This window comes from Pipistrellus hanaki, assembly GCF_964339955.1.
Source record: "Pipistrellus hanaki genome assembly, chromosome: 11".
Lineage (NCBI taxonomy): Eukaryota > Metazoa > Chordata > Mammalia > Chiroptera > Vespertilionidae > Pipistrellus > Pipistrellus hanaki.
The window spans coordinates 52,860,251-52,882,367 of NC_140513.1; the positions used below are offsets into that span (position 1 = coordinate 52,860,251).

The following is a 22,117-nucleotide window of genomic DNA, read 5'->3' on the forward strand; positions in this document are numbered from 1 at the left end:
ACTATCTGACACTAGAAGATAAAAGAAAAAGAAAACCAGGCCCAGACATTCCATTTCTTAGCATCAAGCCCCGACATCTCCTGCATTAGGCAGGAGGATCTGCAGTTTCCATGGGGGAATCCGTTAGGACCACGCCTTTGGTACCTAAAAATGTAGCCCCTTTGCTGTCTTTATTTATTATGTCCACTACGGTCATATAGAACAAAGGACTCACTGGGTTAAATAATTTTCTGTGACAAGAAAATTTGAACGCTGTTCTATAGTATTTATAAACTCTAAAGGAATGAAAACCAGTAAACAACATCTTCAGTGTTTTTGACACCTCAGAAATGAAGTCGTTTAAAATTTCTGGGCCTCGGTTTCCAAATCTGTACAATTCAGACATCAGATTATACAACATCAGATAATTTCTAGGTTTAAATTTTAAAACTATGTGAAAAAAATGCTGAGTCTAAAGAAAAGCCTAATGAATTCTCACAAGTTGAGATTGCATTAAATGGCCAAACAAAAGATTTTTTCTTTATCGTGTGGGTGGAGATATAGGTGCACTATGTGCTCTCAATGTACACTATTGTATTATTATGACTAATACATTAGTCATAATGTATTCATTATGTGCTTGTGTGGGAGTATGTGCATGTAGATGGACTTTGTATATACGTGCAATGTATATCTTATCACATATGCATCCACATTTTTATGTTTATAAGAATAGCGATGTTCTATTTGAGAATTTTGTTGGAGTTAGTCACAAAGTATTCACATACTCCCACACAAACACATAATTCTATTCAAGCCAATAATTAAAATTCTTGTTTTCCTCCTTTCTTTCTCATTCTATAAAGCCCCTAGAACTTAGGAACTTAAAGTAAAAAATAAGCATCTTATTCAATATTTCTTATGTTAATACTGACAGCTCCAAACATCAACAGCTTATGTTGAACTGGTCATCTGAAATCTAAATAACATTTTCTTATAGAAACGGAGGTATTGGGAGATAATGCAGGATTCATTTAAATTCTCAAGCCATTCAACCATAGTTTTCTAATCCATAAGGTACCTGAAATGTAGAACTCAAGATACAAAATTAGTAAATTAATGCTACCTAAGCAGACAGAGTAATGGTAGCAATTGCATAAGAATACAAAAGACCTGAAAATATGTAGGGATATCCAGTCCACACCTCACCAAATATTTTTAATGGGGGAGGGGAGGAATCTTAAGTTCATGAAACTACTTTTTATTTGTAAGCATTTGCTGAGATACTTGCAAAAGACAACTTCAAGCAACTATTTAGTGTACATTGTTTTGTTTTTGAGAAACAAATAAATGAGCTACAGAATGCAGTGAGTTCTTCCAACTAAAGGAAAAATAAACACCAACATAGGTATCTTGTTGAAAATGTTCTGTGTTCACCTTGGATTCCTTATTCCTTATCCTGGGTTGGGGGGGATTATAAAACCATTTTAAGGTAAATAATATTTAAGTAGTCAAGATGTATAAAATTTTCAGGAAAAATTTCTTCCTAACTTTTATCTGCTTAATCAACAGAAGCTAGTTAAATACATTTATATAATAACAATAATGCATTCACCATCAGTTTTATGCTAGGCACAGTGCCTTATACCCACACCTTATAACCTTCAATCCCTCCAATGATGCTAAGAATAAAGACCTGAAGATTTCATGTCTTCCTACTCCATTTCATTAATTAAAATAAAACAAAAAGACCAAAACACACGGGGAGCAATGTCCTAATTACTGGTTTACTCTATTAGACTTCAAGCAAGTTTAAAGTCAGGAAACTCAGGTGCTTCCATTTGAATGGTTTCCTCCTAGATCAGGGTAAGAAGGATGCTAGTGACTTGGAGCCACACATTTTGGGCTTTCATCAACAACAATTTCATTCAAGAGTCTAGGGATAGGATTAGTGGAGCATTCTAAATTCCTTTTTTTTTAAATAAAACAATTAAGGTTCATTCACATTCATTAGAAAAATCCACCAATGGTCACAAAAGTTTATGTAAAAATGCACTCTAAATTTTATAAGTTTATCATCTAGTAACTATAGAAATTAATCTTTTCAATAGTAACAGGAAAACAAAAACTATAAATGAGCCTCATTGGTGTGGCTCAGTGGCTGAGCACTGACCTATGAACCAAGAGGTCACGGTTCAATTCCTGGTCAGGGCTCATGCCCAGGTTGTGGGCTCAATCCCCAGTGGGGGGCATGCAGGAGGCGGTCAATCAATGATTCTCTCCCATCATTGATGTTTCTATTTCCCCCTCTCCCTGACTTTCTGAAATCAATAAAAATATATTTTAAAAATAAAAGACTATAAATGAAAAGAGAATTGCAGTTCATGTCTGTGGAACATGGAAAAGGAAAGCAGGTTGCAGAAAAGTGAATATCAAAATAAACAGTAAGAATTAGGAAAAGGAAGGAGAAAATGGAGAAGGCAAAGGAAAAGGAGAAGAAAAGCAAAAGGAGATACACAACAGGGAAAAGAGAAGGGCCTGAGGTAGAGCGGGGACTGACTGAAGAAAGGGCGATAAGGTTTGTAGTAAAATGGCCCTCGTCCAAGGCCGGCTGAGCTCTGGACCATCGCCTCTACCTGACAGAGCAATTACCTCTCCCGTGGTTTAAAAAAAAATGCTTTCCGTAACTAAACAGTCTCATTTTATTTTTCAAATTCTCGTGTTTATTTTTTAATAAAAGTTAAAGTTTGAAAATGTTGCTTATGTGTAAAAGGAATGACTTATTTTAGAAATGTACTTTGGAACCTATACACCATTGCTCAGTTTAGTGCTCAAAACCTCAGCGATGTCCCGACATTCCAAACCTGACAGTCTTTCCTTTGTAAAGAAATGAGGCCTGCCTCTTTCCACATTGCCTGAAAATTGCATTGGAAACCACTCTTCACCGATTGTGCAAAGCCTTAAAAATATGTTCATCTGCTCGAGTAGTCATCTATCACCAGAAACAGTTGCTTTTACTTGCAAGAAAACAGCATAGATGTGTCCCAAGGGTCAGAAGCTCTCAAACAAAAGGACAACCAGAGCGGGTTATCAGAGAGAAACTGTCCTCCAGCCATTGCATATGCAGAGCAATGACACCAAATATTCTATCTATGGTAAACTGTGCACCCATTCAGCCTGGCCTACAAGCCCAGAACCCCACCCAAGCCCAGAACCCCACTTCTTTCTACCCATCCTCTCTCTGTGCTCAAGTAAACCACCGATCCTGACTATATAACCCCCTCAATACCAGAAGAATGCTTTCATACAAAAATTAATTAAATAATGTACCACTTTCAATATATTGATCCTACAAACTGTAACTCTGTGAAGTGGTTCAACACGATGTCATCACTACACGGCAAACTTGTTTCATTTGCAGGATCTGTTTCGCTCCGACTCGTGAGCTAATATAATTCAATTTTTTTTTTAAGTGCACACAGGCTGCTAGACACATGTGCATGGCAAATGGAATCTGAACTTAGCTTAACAGCCTCATTTATTCCTGATGGTTTAAATTATTTCATCACAATTAATGACACCCCCTCAGCTTCCTGTGCAGCACTGCCAGATGTTCGGAGACCACAGAGCCACTCTCTTCTTTGACGGCTGGTGACAAGTCGTCCTCTGAAGGACGTTCCCTGGGTGCGCGGGGCCGGATGACACCTCCACGGCGGAGCACCTCGCTGCCTCCCAGAGCAACAGCCAAGCTGAGGAAAAGGCGGGGAGGCAGGAGAAGCCAGCGAATGCATTAATGAGGGTAAATTATGTGAAGTGATCTAAACGCACAGGAACTTGGCTCCCGCCACAGGAGTTCCTAACCTTGTTGTTTTATGAAAGAACTCTTCACCTCCACCTTCCCTGGCATCCAGAAAGGTGCCGGGCATGGCGTCAGGCCTCGGGGGAATGCCAAAGGAAGAGAAAAATACAAACCTCTTTCACAGGCCTCCTGATTTCGGGTTTCGGCGAATTTTGTTTTCGGGGTGTTGTTTAAACTTACCATAATCATCCGAATCACTGTCGTGTTTTTGATAGTGAACAGTTTGTCACTGTCTACATCTTCAGCTACAATTGTTCTCCAATGTTCAACAGACACTTCCAGTGACTTACCACCCATTGTCAAAATACTGTACAACAGTTTCACCCCTTTTTCTTTGTTAAGTTTTCCTGAAGTATCATATAATTGGTATACAAAAAACCATACGATGCACACAAGATTTGAGATCTTGATGAGTCTCAAATACCTCTTTTTCTTGGGCTCAGTGGGATTTATTCTTTTCAGGGGCTGTTGGCTTTTTGTTTTTGTTGCTGTTAGGTTTTGTTCCTTGCTGTTTGTCTATTTTTTAAGCACATACTGACAAACAGACTTCACATTTTTCCTTTTTTTGATTCTAATATGAGTAGAGCCATTTACCTTTTTCCTTAAGAACAAAAAAAAAAAATGTCCCCCTCAGTTTAGAAATTAAGAAATAGTGTCTTGTATTTGTCATTTGAATTTCACACACACACAAAAAAAAAAATTCCTACAATCACAGGTAGCTGAGAGGATATCAGAAAAAGTAAACACACTAGCACTTTCACAGTAAGAATCCAATACTACAGCTCTAATTTGGAAAACATTTCCATCAACTAGTGAACATGTGGCAGGCATTTTATGGATTATTTTTTAAATGGTAAAAAAAAAAGCTGATCTTATTCAGGGAATAAGGGGCCTTTTAGTTTGCCAAAAAGTGTAATGGGAAAACTGAAGGGCCACCTGTGTCAGCCCACCCTATAGTATGAACATAAACTATAAGAGCATTTTGGAAAATATTTTTGAACTGAGATGAGAAAAAAAAAAAATCAGTATCAGTACAGATTCCAAGCAAATGCAAAAGGCTTCTGTGCATGGTAGTGATTATGTGTGTGGCCTGCACAGGCTAATTTCAGATGCCTCCAAAGCTCCGTGGACTTTCTCCTTCATAAGCTATTTGGGATTAAAACGAGCACCTCATCCATTTCAACTCTGACAATGGACACAAACACAAGGTAAGCTAATCAAGCCAAACAAGTTGAATGTTCCCCCTCACAGATGGCTGTTTTAATCTTAAACGACTACTGAATTTTACCAGACATGCTACACTTAATATTTTGACAGTTGTTTATTAAAATTACTTTCCTAGGAAGTCCTGTGAAACCAACAGTCTAGTTTTTATCAGAATGGAGGGATCAGAGAGAAGCGGGATTGATAACACACTTGCAGCAAGCAGACAACAATAGGAAACTCTTAGCACTCCCAGAGTTGCATCAAATTTTCCATGGACCAAAACTAAAATGAAATATTCAATTACTGAGAGGTAGATAAGTAAAATAAACAACTAATTTCATGTAGTGACGTTGGGAGAGAATCATATGGACCTCATTCTGTTGTCTCCAAACACTTTGTCGAAGGGGGGAAAGGAGCTGAGTAAACTTTAAACTCTCATGGAGGGATGTATTGCTTGTGTGTCCCTGGCAGATGTGGAAAGGAGATGAAATGGGCAAGGGAGAATCAAATATCCCATCGCTGCAGGTTTGCTGAGGGAAAGAGCACTGCAAAGATCTCACATCTGGCAATCATTTGTCAAGAGCTGGAAAGAGAACGGCAGGAAACTTTCTGGCTCTTGGAGAAGATGAAAAGACAAAAACCATGTGTCACACACACACACACACACACACACACACACACACTCGCGCACACACACACTCGGCAATGGTACAATGACTACTACACTTATTCCCCACCCTTCCTTACCCTCACTAAATTTAATGATCTTCAGATATACTCCACTCCATGGTCAAAAACATGCAGTCACTTGACTTGTTAAAGCTGCAGTCTATGTACATTTTTTCAAATAAACCCCAGGGCTGATGTTAGAAAATCAAAATCAGTCAAGCATAGACCGCCTGGTACTTTGGGCAGGAATCCTTGTGGTTTCGTCAATAAACAGAATCTGAATGAAAGACACCACAGTAACTAGACAGTAACGTTTTGAACAGTTCTTAACCTGAAGGGGGGATGGGGAAGGCGGGTGCACTAGTGACCATGGACAGAAGGCTACCAGTCCATTTACATCACTCTCTCTACCTGTGACACAACTGTGTTTAGCACAAGGTCATCTGTTATTTCTAACCAATACTCAAAAACACCAGTGAACTTCTATTTGAGGGATGTTGTGAATGAATTTGGAGAGGAAACTGTTGGGGTTTTTTAAATTAACACACCTATTTAAAAGGGTGGGAAGGGGAAATCTCAGATTCCGTTTAATGCATACTAGTGATAACAATATAAAAATTTGCTAGCTTCGTTATGAATTCATAAAAATGACCAGTTTTGCATCGATAGGTTTAAGTAAAAAGTTTTCAAGACACCCTGTACACAATTAATTAACTTCTCCAAAATCACAAGAATTTAAATCTGTTCATGGTGATCTGCAGTCTTCACTGGGCAGTTTTGGTCCACCCTTACGCTGAGTTTAACTAGCAGCAGCCGCCAAGCTTGTCCCTGTGATTCCATGAGTGAATGCTGCAGGTTGTTTAATAACCTGGCAAATTCACAGTAGCTTGTCAAATTATTACAGGAACAGTGTCATCACTAAACAAGCCTGATCACGGTTAATTACAATGCAGACTAGAGAGCAGCCACAATTGTTCATTAATTACAGGAAGCACCTCATTTAAATTTTATGGAAATTTACACTTGCACCCCGGTATGTCTGGAAAAAAAAAGTGATCCTTCACGCATTCACAGAAGAAAGGAGTCTGTGGTTTATGAAACACCACAGTAAATTGTGTCTAATCTGGTACAGAAATATTGGTTCATTATTTACTCTAATTTTCTAAACACTTTAGTGGTGAAAAATATCAAGTCAAACCCCACATCTTTAATTTCCCAACCAAGAAAGGAAATGTGCTGGGCCTACTGTAACAACTCAATACCTGATGAGGCACAGTTAGACTAAAAATAGTAACTTTTCTCTGATTAAAAATAAAAGTTACCAGCAATTAAGGGAGTGTATACTAGAGTAACCATTGCCTAGAAAGCACTTATATAAGAAGACAATTTTTATACATCATCATCTACTACACATCAGTTTACCTCTCCAGCAGAAAAAAAAAAAGTCATTTTACACCTACTTCAAAAGCCACAGAAGAAAATTAACAAAGTTAGATAGTGAATCAAAATCTTGATTTCCATCTACTTTTCTAAATCAAGTCTATTAACACACACACACACACACACACACACACACAGAACAGATGTCATTGCAAAAGGACAAGTCAGGTTATGATCATTCCAAATAAAAGTTATATCCATGAAAGAGTGTCAGGGATCTTGGGAATATGAAACAATAACTTTGGTAAGACATCTGACATTTTAGGGATACAAGGAAAGGGTTAAAAGGAATACATTAATCAATAAAGAAAAGGTAAATATGAAGAAGCAGGAAAGGACTCCACCAGTCATGAAAACTCATGTCAGTTAAATATAAAAGTAGATCAAACATGGGTGCTAAATGAAAATCCTTCCTAGGAAAAGATATAAACACACCATTGCTCCTAAACCGAGGTGCCCACGAGGTTATTCTCAGAATCAAGAGGTGACATTGCGAATCCTCTGGCGGTTATGGTGTCTGGCCCTGAGGGACAGCCTGAGATCTCAGTGGGAAAATAAATGACTCTGATGACCCTGGCAAGTCCTAGAGTGAGTCCCCTGGAGTGTAGAGTTTGACTAAAAAATAAGAAATGGCTCATTCTGTAAGGGAAGGGGAAAACCAAACACCAGAATACATTCCATGGCACGAATGAAAAGACGGTAAGCTAAAAACTACTCCTGGAATTGTTAGCTGGTGAAGAAGATATCAGGGCTCAAGTTTGTTATGACTGATATAATATGGGTATATACTAGATATTATTACAATGTATGGAAGCCAGATTAAAAAATGAAGAGGAAAAAAGAGAAGGGAAACAGTTCAAGTGAGTCCCAGTTAATTCACCAATTCACCATAGTTGACTATCTTTTGACGGGTTCTACCTTTCCACTCAGTCTGCCAAATCAGTGTTGCAAGAGGAGGAATCCAATAAACTGAGCACTTTTCATTTCTTTGCCCAGGAATTTGGTTGTCTTTGCAAGGCCCACGCTGCACTGTCAACTCCACAATTTGTTTCACCACCTACAACCAGAGTTTCACTGAAACTTATAAATACGCATTCCCTCCCTTGGTATGTCATAATAATGAGCTGCCTTGGTCTTTTTCAGTTTTGCATCACACAGTCACATCTGCAAAACCCATTGCTCTTTGCACCATAACTCAAGGTTCAAAAACAAATGATCCAACAGCCACCCATGACAGACCATTCCAGGTGATGTGTTTGAAGACCATCAATTGTCCTACCCAACGAGGTCAAGGATCAGACTATTCTCCAGGAAAAGTCTTCCATCACTTTGCATTGATGTGTCACACACAAGCTGTTAACTTGCGAAAACTGGGAAATGCACGCTTCATGTCTCATATGTGTCACACCTGCTTTTCTGTTGTATCACAGCCATACACCACCCAGGCAGTACCAGCTTGTGGCACTGAAGAGCTCAGGTGGTCTTCCTAGTCCAAGAGCAGGTGTGCAAGTGATGGTGTACCCTTCAGAACCATAAAAACCGAAACCTCCTCCTCCTACCCTTTCTACCTTCACTCCAACTGTGAGGAAGTAACGTTTAAAACTATTCTCTTTTCTCATGCGGGTTATCTCCATCAGTAATATGTTTTAAAACTGAACTCCCTATGCTCATCCCATAAGTCTGAAAACTTTAGAAAATGATGCCAAATGGAGGTCCTAAAAAACACTATGAGTTGGCTTATGCTAGGGATTGGCATCCCTATTGAAACCTCAGCCTGAATCCTTGCATCCCTGGCACACACAATTCTTACATATTTAAAGATACATGGAAGTGGAGACATTACTTTGGCCAAAACATCATATTTATATTTTTAATTTGCAATATACCAGACTGCTTTGACTATCTCAAGACCAAAGAAAATGAACTGAATTCCAAGTAAATAATTTCATACACACACACACAAAAAAAAAAATGTACTTTGCTAATAAACTTACTATTCTACCAGAGGCTATATCTCCCAATCCATGCAGAAGGAAGACACCTATTACTGAGTCCTATTTCTCCAGGACAGTGCCCAGTGGAATGGCTTGCATTCTCCTGGGCTGGGGGGCCATAATGCAGAAAGCATAGCCTTGTTCACCAGGTATCCCCAGTCCCTAGAGCAGTGCCGAGCACATGACTATGATGATTTAAAAAGATGGGAGCTAATATTCCCAGTGCCTGTTGCGTGCCAGGCCCTAGATTAACTGCTAGGTATACTCTGGAACATTTAATCCTCATAATCACCTTGCGTGGTAGGTAGATCTACATGTTACACACAAGAAAGCTAAAGCTCAGCTAGACTGAGTGACTTGCCAAAGGTCTCACAGCAAGCAGCTTGCATCACCTGGGCAGCCAGCCTTCAAAAGCCACGGTCTTATCCACTGTAGTGTGTACTACTTCTTGGGTTAATAAATACATGATCTCCAGCCACAGACAACTTATCCTGAAAAAGACGTTTTGCTGCATATATGCTACACTGGTCCCTCTTTTACACTTGTCTCAATGGTTGTCTGTCCATCTCCTGGTGTCACAGATACGTCTCTATGGCCTTTGGGAGCCACTGTTTCTGTCACACCACCCCCAACTGATAAAACAGTAAGACTCCAACCTGGACTTCCAGCCTCTGGTCTGGCTCCTCCAGGCTTGGGCAGAAGTCTGCACCCAGCACTCTGCCAGCACATGCCACTGGAACCTGGGGGAATATGGCGGAGTTAGATAGGCGCTGGGCGTGGAGGCTGAGAACTGCACACACACACACACACACACTTGAAGCAGGCAGAAGCAGGGGCATCCCAACTGCAGGTCTGTAACAGGCCACTGTAGCTTCACAGGTTTTTTGACACTTAGTAGGTCAAACATGTAACTATCACACATCCTAGTTTGCTAAATACCGAGAAGGTAAATTCCAAGAAGAAAAGGTCCACATAAAATGTATTCCCCCTAGTATCTACAGCATGCAGCACCAAGTAGGCATGCAAATATCTGTAGATGGAAGGAGGAGAGAAGGGGAAAGATAAGAAGGCATGGAGGAAGGAAATAAGAGAAGGGGAAAAGAAGCTTGGTGATACTTAATCCGCTGTTAATTTTCTTATGTGGAAATTAAGAAAATTTTATTCTATAATGGCTAAAGTTCCTCTGCACTCTTAAAAGATCTATTCAAATCTATTTCTTCTATTCCTGGGATAGACTAGCAAAGGCAAGTTTATTTATCAATATTTATTATTTACTTACTATCATTATTTATGTCTGTTCTAATAATAAAATGATAACCATAAAACAGCTATAACTTAGTTTAGTTCGTTGTTTCTAGAATTCTACACTGAATGTCACTAATATTCCCTTTCAAGAGTAAGTTATTCATTAAAAGGAGTCAATCTCATTCTGAAATACTGCCTCCTATAACTTACTTAATTGTAGACTTTTTAAGATAAAAAGGGATTTAGATTTTACTTAAACCTGTCTTTTTCCTTTTAAATGTTTTATCTAATATTCAATATGTCCAAAGATATACTATTTCTTTCATTATATATCTATCCATATATATAGGAATTCATCAATTCTCAATTCATCAATCAGCTTCACCTCACCTGTGTCCTTTCCCTATAAAGTCCTCCTTTGGTGTTTAGTTTTATTTCTTTCCTTTTCTTTCTTTCTTTTTTTTTAACTCCTATTAGGATCATCTGTGCCAATCAATTTTCGTTGTTTAGAGATCACTTTTTAGCCAACCATGCTACCTTAGAAGGTATTTCCCTCTTTCTTTTTGACCCACAAATCAGTTCACTTCTCCAAATTTTAACAATATCAAGAAGCTTCATTTTGCAATATTACTAATTTTTTTACTAGTGAATAGTAAATAGTGAATATTACTATTTAAAAAAAAACCACATTCAGTCAAAACCTCAAACATTTCAGATTCAACTTTCCTATTCTTTTTTTTAATCTCTCCTTCTTTCTTCCTGCCTTTGTCCATAAGGCGAAATGGACAGAATATCATCTAACTCTGAAATTAACTAGTCTTTACCCAGGAATCTCCCCAGTAAAGTCCAAGAGGGAAAGGAAAAGGTCACCTTTACAGGGTCACATGCTAGAGAGTTGCACAGCCCAAACTTTAAAAAAAGAGGAAGAAAGACTGAGAACATATTTCGAAGTTAATGAAAAGCATATAGTAGTTGTATTTAGTGGCATTCATTCTAGGGGTATTTGATGTTTCACATGAAAGAAGTTACAAAGAAGACAAAGGAAATGGAGAAGGTGTTACCAGAAACCAAGGCTGACTACCTGCTCTTTGGTCTAGGACAACGTAAGCAATGTAAAAGGGAACCGAGCCTTGGACTTGAGGAATGAGAAAGAAATGGAGCATGGAGAAGTGGAGACACTGTGCCTCTGGGTTGTGTCACACACAGGATGATGCTGATTCCACCCCTCAGATGACACACGGAGGGGTACTAATGAGTCATGCAACAGTAATTCTCCCTAGAGTGCAACAGAAGGACTGGAAAAAACTCATCTTAGAATATCCCATATCAAAATGAAACACCCCCAAAAAGCTTCCCATGAAACCTCAATAAATGTGACTACTTAGCTTACTAAAGCAGAACCCGTGAGCCAGAATTAAGTGTAAACAATACTTTATTTTATATACACAGAACAAAGTCCCACTTACCTTAATATTATTTGGCCAGGTCACAAATTTTCTAAGTTTTTAGTTCCTTCCCTCTCCCCCCACTAACAGAATGCATTTTATAAACACTCTCAACAGGAAATGAGACAGTTAACCAAGTACAATGACACTCAATTACAACCTCAGACGCTTAGAAATACAGTTTCTGAGAGAAAACAAGAAGTGCTGTGACTAAGTTGGGAGGAAGCTGTGCCAGGCCTCTAGAATGTTTCAATAATCCAGATCAGAAAAATGATTTAGTAGGAAAGTGGGTAGAACTCTGATACTTAGAATCCTCGAGTTTCAGAGCAGAAAAAAATCTGTTAGTGTCCATATAAATGGACTCTTACATTTTAAAGACGAGGAAATTGAGGTTCAAACTAAACTGCAGTTTCAGGGATGGGCTCCCCTTCCAACAATACTCTCCCACCCCCATTGACAATTGGTGTCATTGATTATCATAGAAAAAAATTTTAAACAAAAGGTAAGTGACAGTATCTGGTTCCTAATTTATTAAAATGTGCCAAGGAAAACACAAAGGATATAAAAGTTGATAACCTAATTAGTTATAATTCAGCACACCTAGACAATTAGGCCTTTTGATTTAGAAGCCTCCTTTGTTAACCAAATAGCTATGAATCAATCAAAAAATGATTGGCAGAAACAAATTATGGAAATTCATATACTACTCCATTTTAAGTGAAAATATTAAAATATAGTGTATACCCAACCACTGTTTACAATGGAATATAAAACTTAAATTGATTTGGGGAATTCCAATGTTAATCCACCTTCCTTCATGTCAGCATTCACAGTGTCTGTTCCAATGCCCTATTTTTAAAACTAAGTTCTACAATGATTTTTGCAAAATGTTCACAGTGATTTTTATCTCTGAAAATAAGACAGAGGGAACCTTTTAAATTCTTTGTCTTAATCATTGCATATTTTGCTCTTAAAGTAACATAAACATTTAAGTTGAAAAGAAAGAAAAGTACTAACCATTATCAGTTAATGTGGCTAAACATTCTGCCACAGGTTTCATTATGGGATGGTAATTGTCTAGGACTCATCTAAATTTCATTCTGCTGCTGCTGCAACAGGAAATAAGAGGCCTTGGAAGGGACCCTCTAGGATCCCCAGGGTAGGCAGAAGCTGAGTGCATATCTACTCTCCTGTACATACCCCAAAGGAATCACGGTGTGTGAGAGAGCTATTTACAACTTACTTTGTGTATAATCAGCAGAAACAAAAGATATGACAACAAGCATAAAAGCCTCTCTCCCTCCCTCTCTCTCTCTGTTCTCTCTCTCTCTCTGCTCTCTCTCTTTCTCCTCTCGGGAGAATTCAGCAAGGGAGGGCCAGTGGGTATTCACTTCAGTGTCAAAAGGGCTTCCAGAAAACACATTTTCTGTGGGGCAGAGAGGAAATATGGCAAACTTCCTACACACACACACACACACACACACACACACACACACACACACTCACACACACGTTCTTTGTTTACTGAGATCACAGAAAGACTGTGAGAAGCCAGATTTCTGAAAAGAAGTTAGGAAAAGCCCCACACTAAAAGGAAGCTACCGTTTACAATATTTGAAGTGGAATGGGGGTACAAGGTGGGTGTCAGGAACGGGACAAAGGGAGAGAGAATGAGGCACAGACATGGTAACCTGGGAAATGAAATGCGTTCCCAAGAAAAGGGCTTATACACGGAGATGCTTTTTGCACAGCCTGAGCCCATTGGAAATGTAATTTTATTTTTGAACATTAAGCATTCAGGTAGGCACTTGCCTGACAGGCACTATAAAAGTCACAGCCTAAATAAGCAAACTGACTCCCATGTCAGCTCAAGTCTCCTCTGTTAAGCTGGCCACAAGCCCAGATTGGTTCTGAAGTGTACGTGTTTTGGTGGCTTCAGTCTAGCAGCGAAGATATGAGGGAAACTGTCTGAACCCAAGAAGAACTTGGAAAGGAATGGATAAACAAAACTGCTTTTCAAAACTAAAGGGAGAGCGAAAACCCAAAACAAGTCCTCTCTGGGGACTGGGGGACATGGCTGGACGCAAGCTCTGCCACGTTCCAGGCCAGAGAAAAGCACCAGAAGAACTTCAGCCTGGTTTCAGTGGGCAGACAATGCCAAGCAGCAGAAGGGACAATTATGCAGATAACACAAAGAATTCAGGAAGACCATTAAGTGAAATGGATTTGACAATAAGCTAGCCAGGAGCCTGTGTGAGAAAGAGCAGAGAAAGGAATAAATTAATTAGCCACCACAGTGAAGATGAGGATGCATGCGAAACACAGGGTTGCAAAATAAATGAATGCAAAGGCTGAAATGCAGGAAGGTGAGTTGGGTTGTTGATGTGCTGCTATAGCTTATATCCTACTCATTTTTCAGGTTACGATTTAACTAGTGAACAACATTCCAAGCCTAAACTTTCTCATTCATGGAAGCCCAGGCTAAGACTCAGAAGGACCAACTATATAAACCCAACGGTTAGGTATGAAAACACTGCTTTCTGATCTTGGCTACTGGTGAGTCCAAACACTTCTTTATCCCTCTTCCAAAAGAAAATGGCCAGAACTGTGCTCATTCTTACAGATGAGACAGGGTTGTAGGAATAGGGGAACACAATCGGGATGAGAGCTATGTTATAGAAGAAGAACTATGTAGAACAGTGGACAGGCCACTCTGGAGACATCTCAGATCAATGAGCTTGAGGATCAGGTTAAGAAAAGAGAGAAAAGAAAAGAGTCAAGTATGTGATTCTGCTACTCTACAGGTTGACGGATACAGAAGGGGACTGGGGCCGGGGGAGACACATCTCAGAGCAGCCAGGCCTGTTTAATTGAGGTTCAGGCTCTTCCTGCTGGTCCTCTTGGGGAAGCTGCCAGAGAACAGGGCCCTAGGCTCCTTGATCGGAGCAACCTCTGCAGGTACAATTACAGGAGATTTTCGCCGCCACAAACAACAACAAAAATACCTTGTTTTTATATTGTGAAATGTAGGATAACAGATATAAACCTCTCTTGCCTGGTGACACCCTGGAGGATGTAATAGAACATGAATAATGCTAAAATTACATAGAATCTGCTTCCCAGAGTGCTCAAATGGCTTTATAAATAATATTTATTAATTCCCACATCAGGTAAGTAAAGGGTGGTCTAATTTCCATTGCGCCTTCTTTATTTTTAAACAAGAAAACTGGGGCCTATCACTACTGTCTTCCTCCACATTTGATATACTGTACAGAACTGAAATTATGACTAAGTTCTCTCATTTACGATGCTGGTGTTTTACTAGAAGGAGAAAAAGCCTCCTACCAATTGATAATCCATCTATTTCTCCAATTCTTGTTTTATTGGAGTTTTAGCACTACAGAAAATGAAGTTGTGTATGCCTGGGTCATGGATGGGCTTTAGATTAAGAAAACAAAGTACAGAGTTAGATTATTTTCAATTGGTTTGCAATCATTCTTTTAACTCATATGTTGGACACTGAACATTCCAGGTTTATGCTTATCAGCATATATACTGCCAAATCTAACAACTGACAGTAAGTAAAATTTTAAGTGTGCATATATATGCCCAGGTTAACTTTCTTTCTGCCCTTGAGGCTCAATGACAACTATCCTAAAGGCAGAAAATGTGGAAAAGGCACTGGATTTGATGTTGGACGTCTGTTTTAAAAAATCCCAGCAGTCCCTTATAAACTTGGTCAGTTAAATCAATTCAGGGCCTTGCTTCCTGCATCTGTAAAGTGGAACACTTACAATTACTGTGTAGGGTTGACAAGGTTGAAGGAGAGAACATGTCATCTAACTCAGCACACAGTAGGTACACGGTATAAGTAAATGATACTTCCTAGGACTTCCCCCCAGAGCACACCACTCTCAAGAGGACAGAAGTTTGAGACAGTGAGGGACAGATTTAGGTGGAGGGAAGGAAGCCTCAAGTGTCAAAGGAATAATATAAGCAATTAGACAAACTAAATAGTATAACTATTCAATTAGTCTCAATTAGGGACCATCTCAGTCAACTTTTAGAATGCTTCCTAGAATGCTGAGTTGAGAAAGACTGTAAGATGTTTTGAGACTCGGAGAGACTGACCATTGAAGTCTTCACTGGGGGAAGTCATGAGCAGTATCCCATTTCACTCCCTGCCATTTATAACCCAAGGGGGCCCTCACAATTAAAATATAAGGTAAGCCCTAGCCAGATTGGCTCAGTGGATAGAGCATCAGCCTGGGATTCGAATCTGGTCAAGGGCACATGCCCCAGTTGCAGGTTCAATCCCCAGTAGGGGGCATGCAGGAGGCAGCCAATCAATGATTCTTTCATCAGTGATGTTTCTATCCTTCTCCCTTCCTCTCTGAAATCAATAAAAATGTGTTAATATATATATATATATATATATATATATATATATATATATGCATGCTAGAGGCCCAATGCATGAAAATTCATGCAAGAATAGGCCTTCCTTCCCCTGGCTGCCAGCACCAGCTTCCCTTCCGCCACTGGCAAGGCACCCAGGACCCGGGTGGCTTTGCCTGGAATGATGTCCAGAAGAAGGTCTGATCCATAATTAGCAAATTAAGCTAGAAGTCTGGTGCATGAAATTTGTGCATGGGGGAGGGGTGTTCCTCAGCCCAGTCTGCACCATCTCCAATCTGGGACCCCTCAAGGGATGTCTGACTGCCATCTCACAATCCAGGACTTCTGGGTCCCAACCTCTCGCCTGCCTGCCTGCCTGCCTAATTGCTCATAACCGCTTCTGCCTACCAGCCCAATCACCGCCTAACCAATCCTCTGCCACCTGATTGATGCCTAACTGCTCCCCTGCTGTCCCGATTGCCCCTAACTGCCCTCCCCTGCAGGCCTGGTTCCCCACCAGCTGCCCTCCCCTGTAGGCCTGGTCCCTCCCAACTGCCCTCCCTTGCTGGCCTGATTGCCCACAACTGTCCTCCCATGTTGGCCATCTTGTGGTGGCCATCTTTGACCACATGGGGGTGGCCATTTTGTGTGTTGGAGTGATTACCTCTTTATTATATAGGATAAGGTAACCTGCTGAGTTCTCTTTTCATGCTACTGGCTTGACCTATGAATTAAAAATAAGGAGCTTCTGGGAAACATGGGTGAAGAAACTCTACCCTTTTGGAAAACAGCAAACTCATAGACAAAACCAATAGTCTAGGTCAGTAGTTCAAGGTATACTCCTCAGCCATGGAACTTATCAGCATCATCCAGAGAGTTGTTTGAAATGCATTTACTGGGCCCCACCTGAGACCTACTGCGACAGGACCCCTGGATGGGGCGCCAGCCACTTATTCTTAGTGGTCAGGTGTTTGAGAATCACTAGCCTAAATAAACTGGAAAATCAAAGGAGAAACATTCAGGAAAAAGCTCTCAGTTTTAGAAGAGGCAGCATGACAAAAACCAAGGGGTAAAAGAAGAAGAAGCTGATACCAGGGCATAAAATCCAGGACCTCCCCAAATCTCATTCTGTGAAGGAGAGGGGGGATGTCAGAAAAACAGGACCTTAAAAGAGAAAGCCAAAATGATTTAAGCAACTTAAGGAGCGGCAAACATGAGAAGGAAATGATTTGGGGACAGGCGCTAACTCAGGCATTTAAACTAAAAACACTTTGAAATGATCCAGGTCACCTTTAACTTGGCCACTGTGCTTGCTCCTCTCGGCTTCTCTCCCTGGTTTTCCTCCACAGTCAAGAAGGAGGATGAATTTAACTATTTCTAACGAGGAGGAAGAGGATACTAAGTAATGGTCACCAACCCCCTGAATTTTTTTTTTTTTTTGGGGGGGTGGCATTTTTTTAGAAAGGAGTTCACTTTGGAAGAAAATGACCTTATATCATCAAAGGCACTACATGGGACACACCAAGAGTGTGTTATTTTTCCTCTCCTCAATTTAACAAACTGAAGAGGAAAAGGCGGTGGAAAAAAATGTATGTGAGGAAGCAGAAAAGGGAGTCTAAGGAATGAAATATGATAGAAGAATGTACCAATGAAAAATATTACCCCAAAAAGCTCAACGGCTCCAGTTACCCATTGAACCACTTACAGTAAACCTATTATAGCTTGTTTAGAAAAGTTTAAGTGTTCATACATGGCTTAAGAGCTGAAATAAGCCAAAACCAGTTTGGCTCAGTGGATAGAGCGTCAGCCTGCGGACTCAAGTGTCCCGGGTTCGATTTTGGTCAAGGGCATGTACCTTGATTGCGGGCACATATCCGATGGGGTTGTGCAAGAGACGGCTGATCGATGTTTCTCACTTTCTATAAAAAAAATCAATTATATATATATATATATATATATATATATATATATATATATATATATATATTTTTTTTTTTTTTTAAGAGCTGAAATAAGATGAGCGTGTAATGCTAAATTTAATGCCCAGTGGTTAGGTGAGAGATACAGGTTTCTCTGGATGAGCCCCTTGCCCCATCAGCCATGAAGAGTGAGCCTGAAGGAAGGCCACATATAGCATCAGCTGATCAGGGAAACTCCCACTGCTTTCAACAGGACAGCCAGGGGAGAGCCTCGTGCACACTACCAAAGCTCAGAACACAGCCTGCGGAAGACCAAGGAGTCGACATGGTTTTCTTGGCATGCAAAGTTTGAACACAGGTAACATGAAGAGAAGAAAGGAAATGGGAAGGCAGATTCAGTCCTGCAGTTCCATACAATAAAAAACTTTCCCAACCCAAGCCGAAACCAATTTGGTTCAGTGAATAGAGCGTCAGCCTGTGGACTGAAAGGTCCCAGGTTCGATTCCAGTCAAGGGCATGTACCTGGGTTACGGGCACATCCCCAATAGGAGGTGTGCAAGAGGCAGCTGATTGATGATTCTCTCTCATCGATGTTTCTAACTCTCTATCCCTCTCTCTTCCTCTCTGTAAAAAAAAAAAATCAATAAAATATATTTTAAAAAAACAAAAAAGAAAAAAAAAACTTTCCCAACCCAAAGGTAAGTCATACTGTGTCTTGCTCAATTCCCCCTCCAAGCCTTCTGAGGATCCCAGACTAAAAAAAAAAAATTCACAAACACATATAAGGCTGATTTCTATGGAAAACACCCCCCCCCCCCCAACTGCCTAGCCCCAACCCATCCTAAGTTCACTTTTGTCAACTGGGGTGAGATCTAAGGAAGATGAAAATCTACAGTTTTCTGTGCCAGGTTTTAAAAAAAAAAATGGCATCTCTTTGTTACTGGGAGCCTCAGGATGTGCTGAGAAGATTAAGTAAAAGGAAGTTTCTTATAATATTTTCTCTTGGGATGTTACAAAATCAGGTACTGTTTTCCAAAGTGAACATATTTTACTCCTGAAATCCAATGGCTTTAGCAGCTAAAGGTAGTAGACAACAGAACACTTTATAAATGATAAAACATAGTGTTTCTTTTTTTTTTTTTTTGTACGCTTTTGGTATAATGGCCTCAGATAGAGCTATTTATGTCACAGACTTAATGATCAGAAATGCTATAAAATACCATGTTCTCGCTAGAGGCTTTCCTTTTAGTGATGTCATGCTCTTCCCTGCCCCCCTACTCTTTACCTGTCATATAAATTTTAGTCCTACACTTTCAAGCTCCAACTAGAAATTTCCAAGTGTCCAGTTAACACCTTGAGCTAAACAAGCAAAACAACTGGGTTCATTACTAGCCTTTCTTTATTACAGCTCTCCCCTAGCTCTGCTGTATTTTGCCATGTCAATCCCATTAACAAACACTCAGAAACATGCCCAGCCAATGTGGTTCATTGGCTGAGCATTGACCCATGAACCAGGAGGTCACAGTTCAATCACTGGTCAGGGCACATGCCCAGGTTGCAGGTTCGATCCTCAGTGGGGGTCGAGCAGGAGGCAGCCAATCAATGATTCTCCCTCATCATTGATGTTTCTATCCCTCTCTCCCTCTCCCTTTCTCTGAAATCAGTAAAAACATAGTTCTTAAAAGACTCAGAAATATAAATCATGATTAAGAGCCTTCTCCTTATTTCCCAAACCAAGTAATTTCTGAAAGCCTGTCCATTCCTCCCTTTTAATTCCCTTAGCAGTACCCCATCCACCTCCTGGATCATTTCTCTCCTTGGAGATCAGACATCTGCCATGACTCTTAAGTGATAATTCCAACTTTATCATTCCACACTCACCAACCAGTACCACCCCCTCCAATTGCCAAACATTTTCTCCTAAAGGATGTTTAGAGTTTCCCACAAACTACCGATTTAAAGTTTCTTCCTGGCCCTCTAAAACCTAGCTCTACCCTATCTTTCCACCTTTATCTTCTCCTCTTCCTTCAAGGCAAATACTTAACAGATAGTCTAATTAGATTATCTGATGCCTCCTGCTTACTGATTGGACTTTCCTAAATTGACAGTTCTTTTGCTGCTATTTTTAGAATGTCCTCCCCTGCATTATACATGTGAAAAGCTCCTTGTTTCCCGATGCCATTCTTTCTACAAAGTTTTCTGATACCCTCCTACCCTCTCCCCTGCCCCCCAGCGGCAGAGATGTCCTCCCCAGAGCATTACAGAACCTTGGACTTGAAATAAGTGTTTTTCTCTCCTTAAGGGCAAGAACTAATTTACTTATCTCCCATAGAGCCTACCATACTGCTTTACACACAGAAGATAGTCAACAAATACATGCTAAATAAATAATAAATAAATCTCTTAAAATTCATAGTGGCACCAGTGACCCAATGTTAAAAAATAGAGTGAATTTAACAATATCATTATTCTACCTGATCCTCAACAAATACCCACAGGCAGATAGGGACCAATAATTCCTATTTCTCAGAAATACAAGATACAAGAAGGTTATTATTTATGTGCAGAGCATTCTTCTGAGTATAATTTAGCCTGTAAAGGTTGAGTAACTAATTCAATGTCACCCTGTTGATCTGCAGTATGCATCTACTGAAATGATACTTTTCTGGTTGGATTTTCCTTCCAGCTTACTTAAGGGTACCTCTGAAACCTGACTCCATTGAAGAAATCTTCCAGAGGGAGAAAACACAACATCTCTTCTAAATATGTTTAAGAGGCCTGTCTTTGCCCCACAAGTTGGCAACATATGCTAAAATCTGAAATATCTATCCTATCTAATAAAAGAGTAATATGCAAATTGACCATCACTCTAACACACAAGATGGCTTTCCCCATGTGGACACAAGATGGTCTCCACAAGATGGCCTGCAGGGAAGGGCAGTTGGGAGGGGACCAGGCCTACAAGGGAGGGCAGTTGTGGGCAATCAAGCCTGCAGGGGAGGGCAATTAGGGGTGACCAGGCCAGCAGAGGAGGGAAGTTGGGGGCAACTGGGCCTGCAGGGAAGGGCAGTTGGGGGGAAAAAGGGGACCTAGGCCTGCAGGGGAGAGCAGTTGGGGGGGACCAGGCCTGCAGGGGAGGGCAGTTGGGGGGCACCAGACCTGTGCCCGTCCTGACAATCATCACCTCTTTTCCAGCCCGACCCTGATCAGCCTGGCCCTGATCACCCATGATTGCCGGTCAAGCCTAGGGACACCACCCATGCATGAATTTCATGAATCAGGCCTCTAGTAAAATAATACAAATACACACACACACGTACTAGGCTTCAGAATAGGGACAGGCATGAAAACCTCCTTTAATAAATTGTTTAAAAGAGGCAATGATTGCCATATACCTGGAAAGAAAGTAATCAAGCCATTATACCTTCCTGACATAGAAATACATATCTAAGGTCAGTTCACAGCCAAATAGGGGTAAATTTCCATCCCTAATAGTAGGAATCCTTTGTTTCTAGCCAAAAGTATGCAACTACATTTGATCCTAAAGCCAAATAGTGCCCTGATGCCTACTTTTCTAAATAAAGTTTTATTAAATATGGCCATGCCTATTCTTTTACATATGTAATCTATGGACTTTTGCATCTACAAAGACAGAGTTGAATAGTTGCTACAGGAACCATATGGTGGCCTAAAATATTTACTATCTGGGCAGAGAAATACAGAAAAGGTTTGCCAATCCATTTTAAATTGTGCAAAATTATACCTCTTTCCCCAGCAACATCACTTTCAAGAATACACCTTTAGGAAATAAGAATACAAGTGCAAACAAGAATGTATTGAAGCACCACTCTTCATAAAAGGAAGAGAACTGGCAACAGCCTCAATGTCCATGAACCAAGAACTCATTAAATAAATTATGGTACAATAATAATACTAGGAATCCACTAAAAATTATGATGAGTA

General features: G+C 40.1%; 1 protein-coding gene across 18 annotated transcripts in view; it reads right to left on the minus strand.

The window, feature by feature from the left end:
* Positions 1-22,117, minus strand: part of BNC2 (basonuclin zinc finger protein 2) — a 427,699-nt gene that overhangs the window by 242,329 nt on the left and 163,253 nt on the right. For 12 of the 18 annotated variants that reach the window (XM_084898237.1, XM_084898235.1, XM_084898224.1 and 9 more), the window contains one exon: positions 9,804-9,887. The exons of the other annotated variants lie outside the window; for them this stretch is intronic. In XM_084898237.1, coding sequence (XP_084754363.1) covers positions 9,804-9,887 — 84 coding nt within the window. The remainder of the gene's footprint in view (positions 1-9,803; positions 9,888-22,117) is intronic. 18 annotated transcript variants of the gene reach the window in all.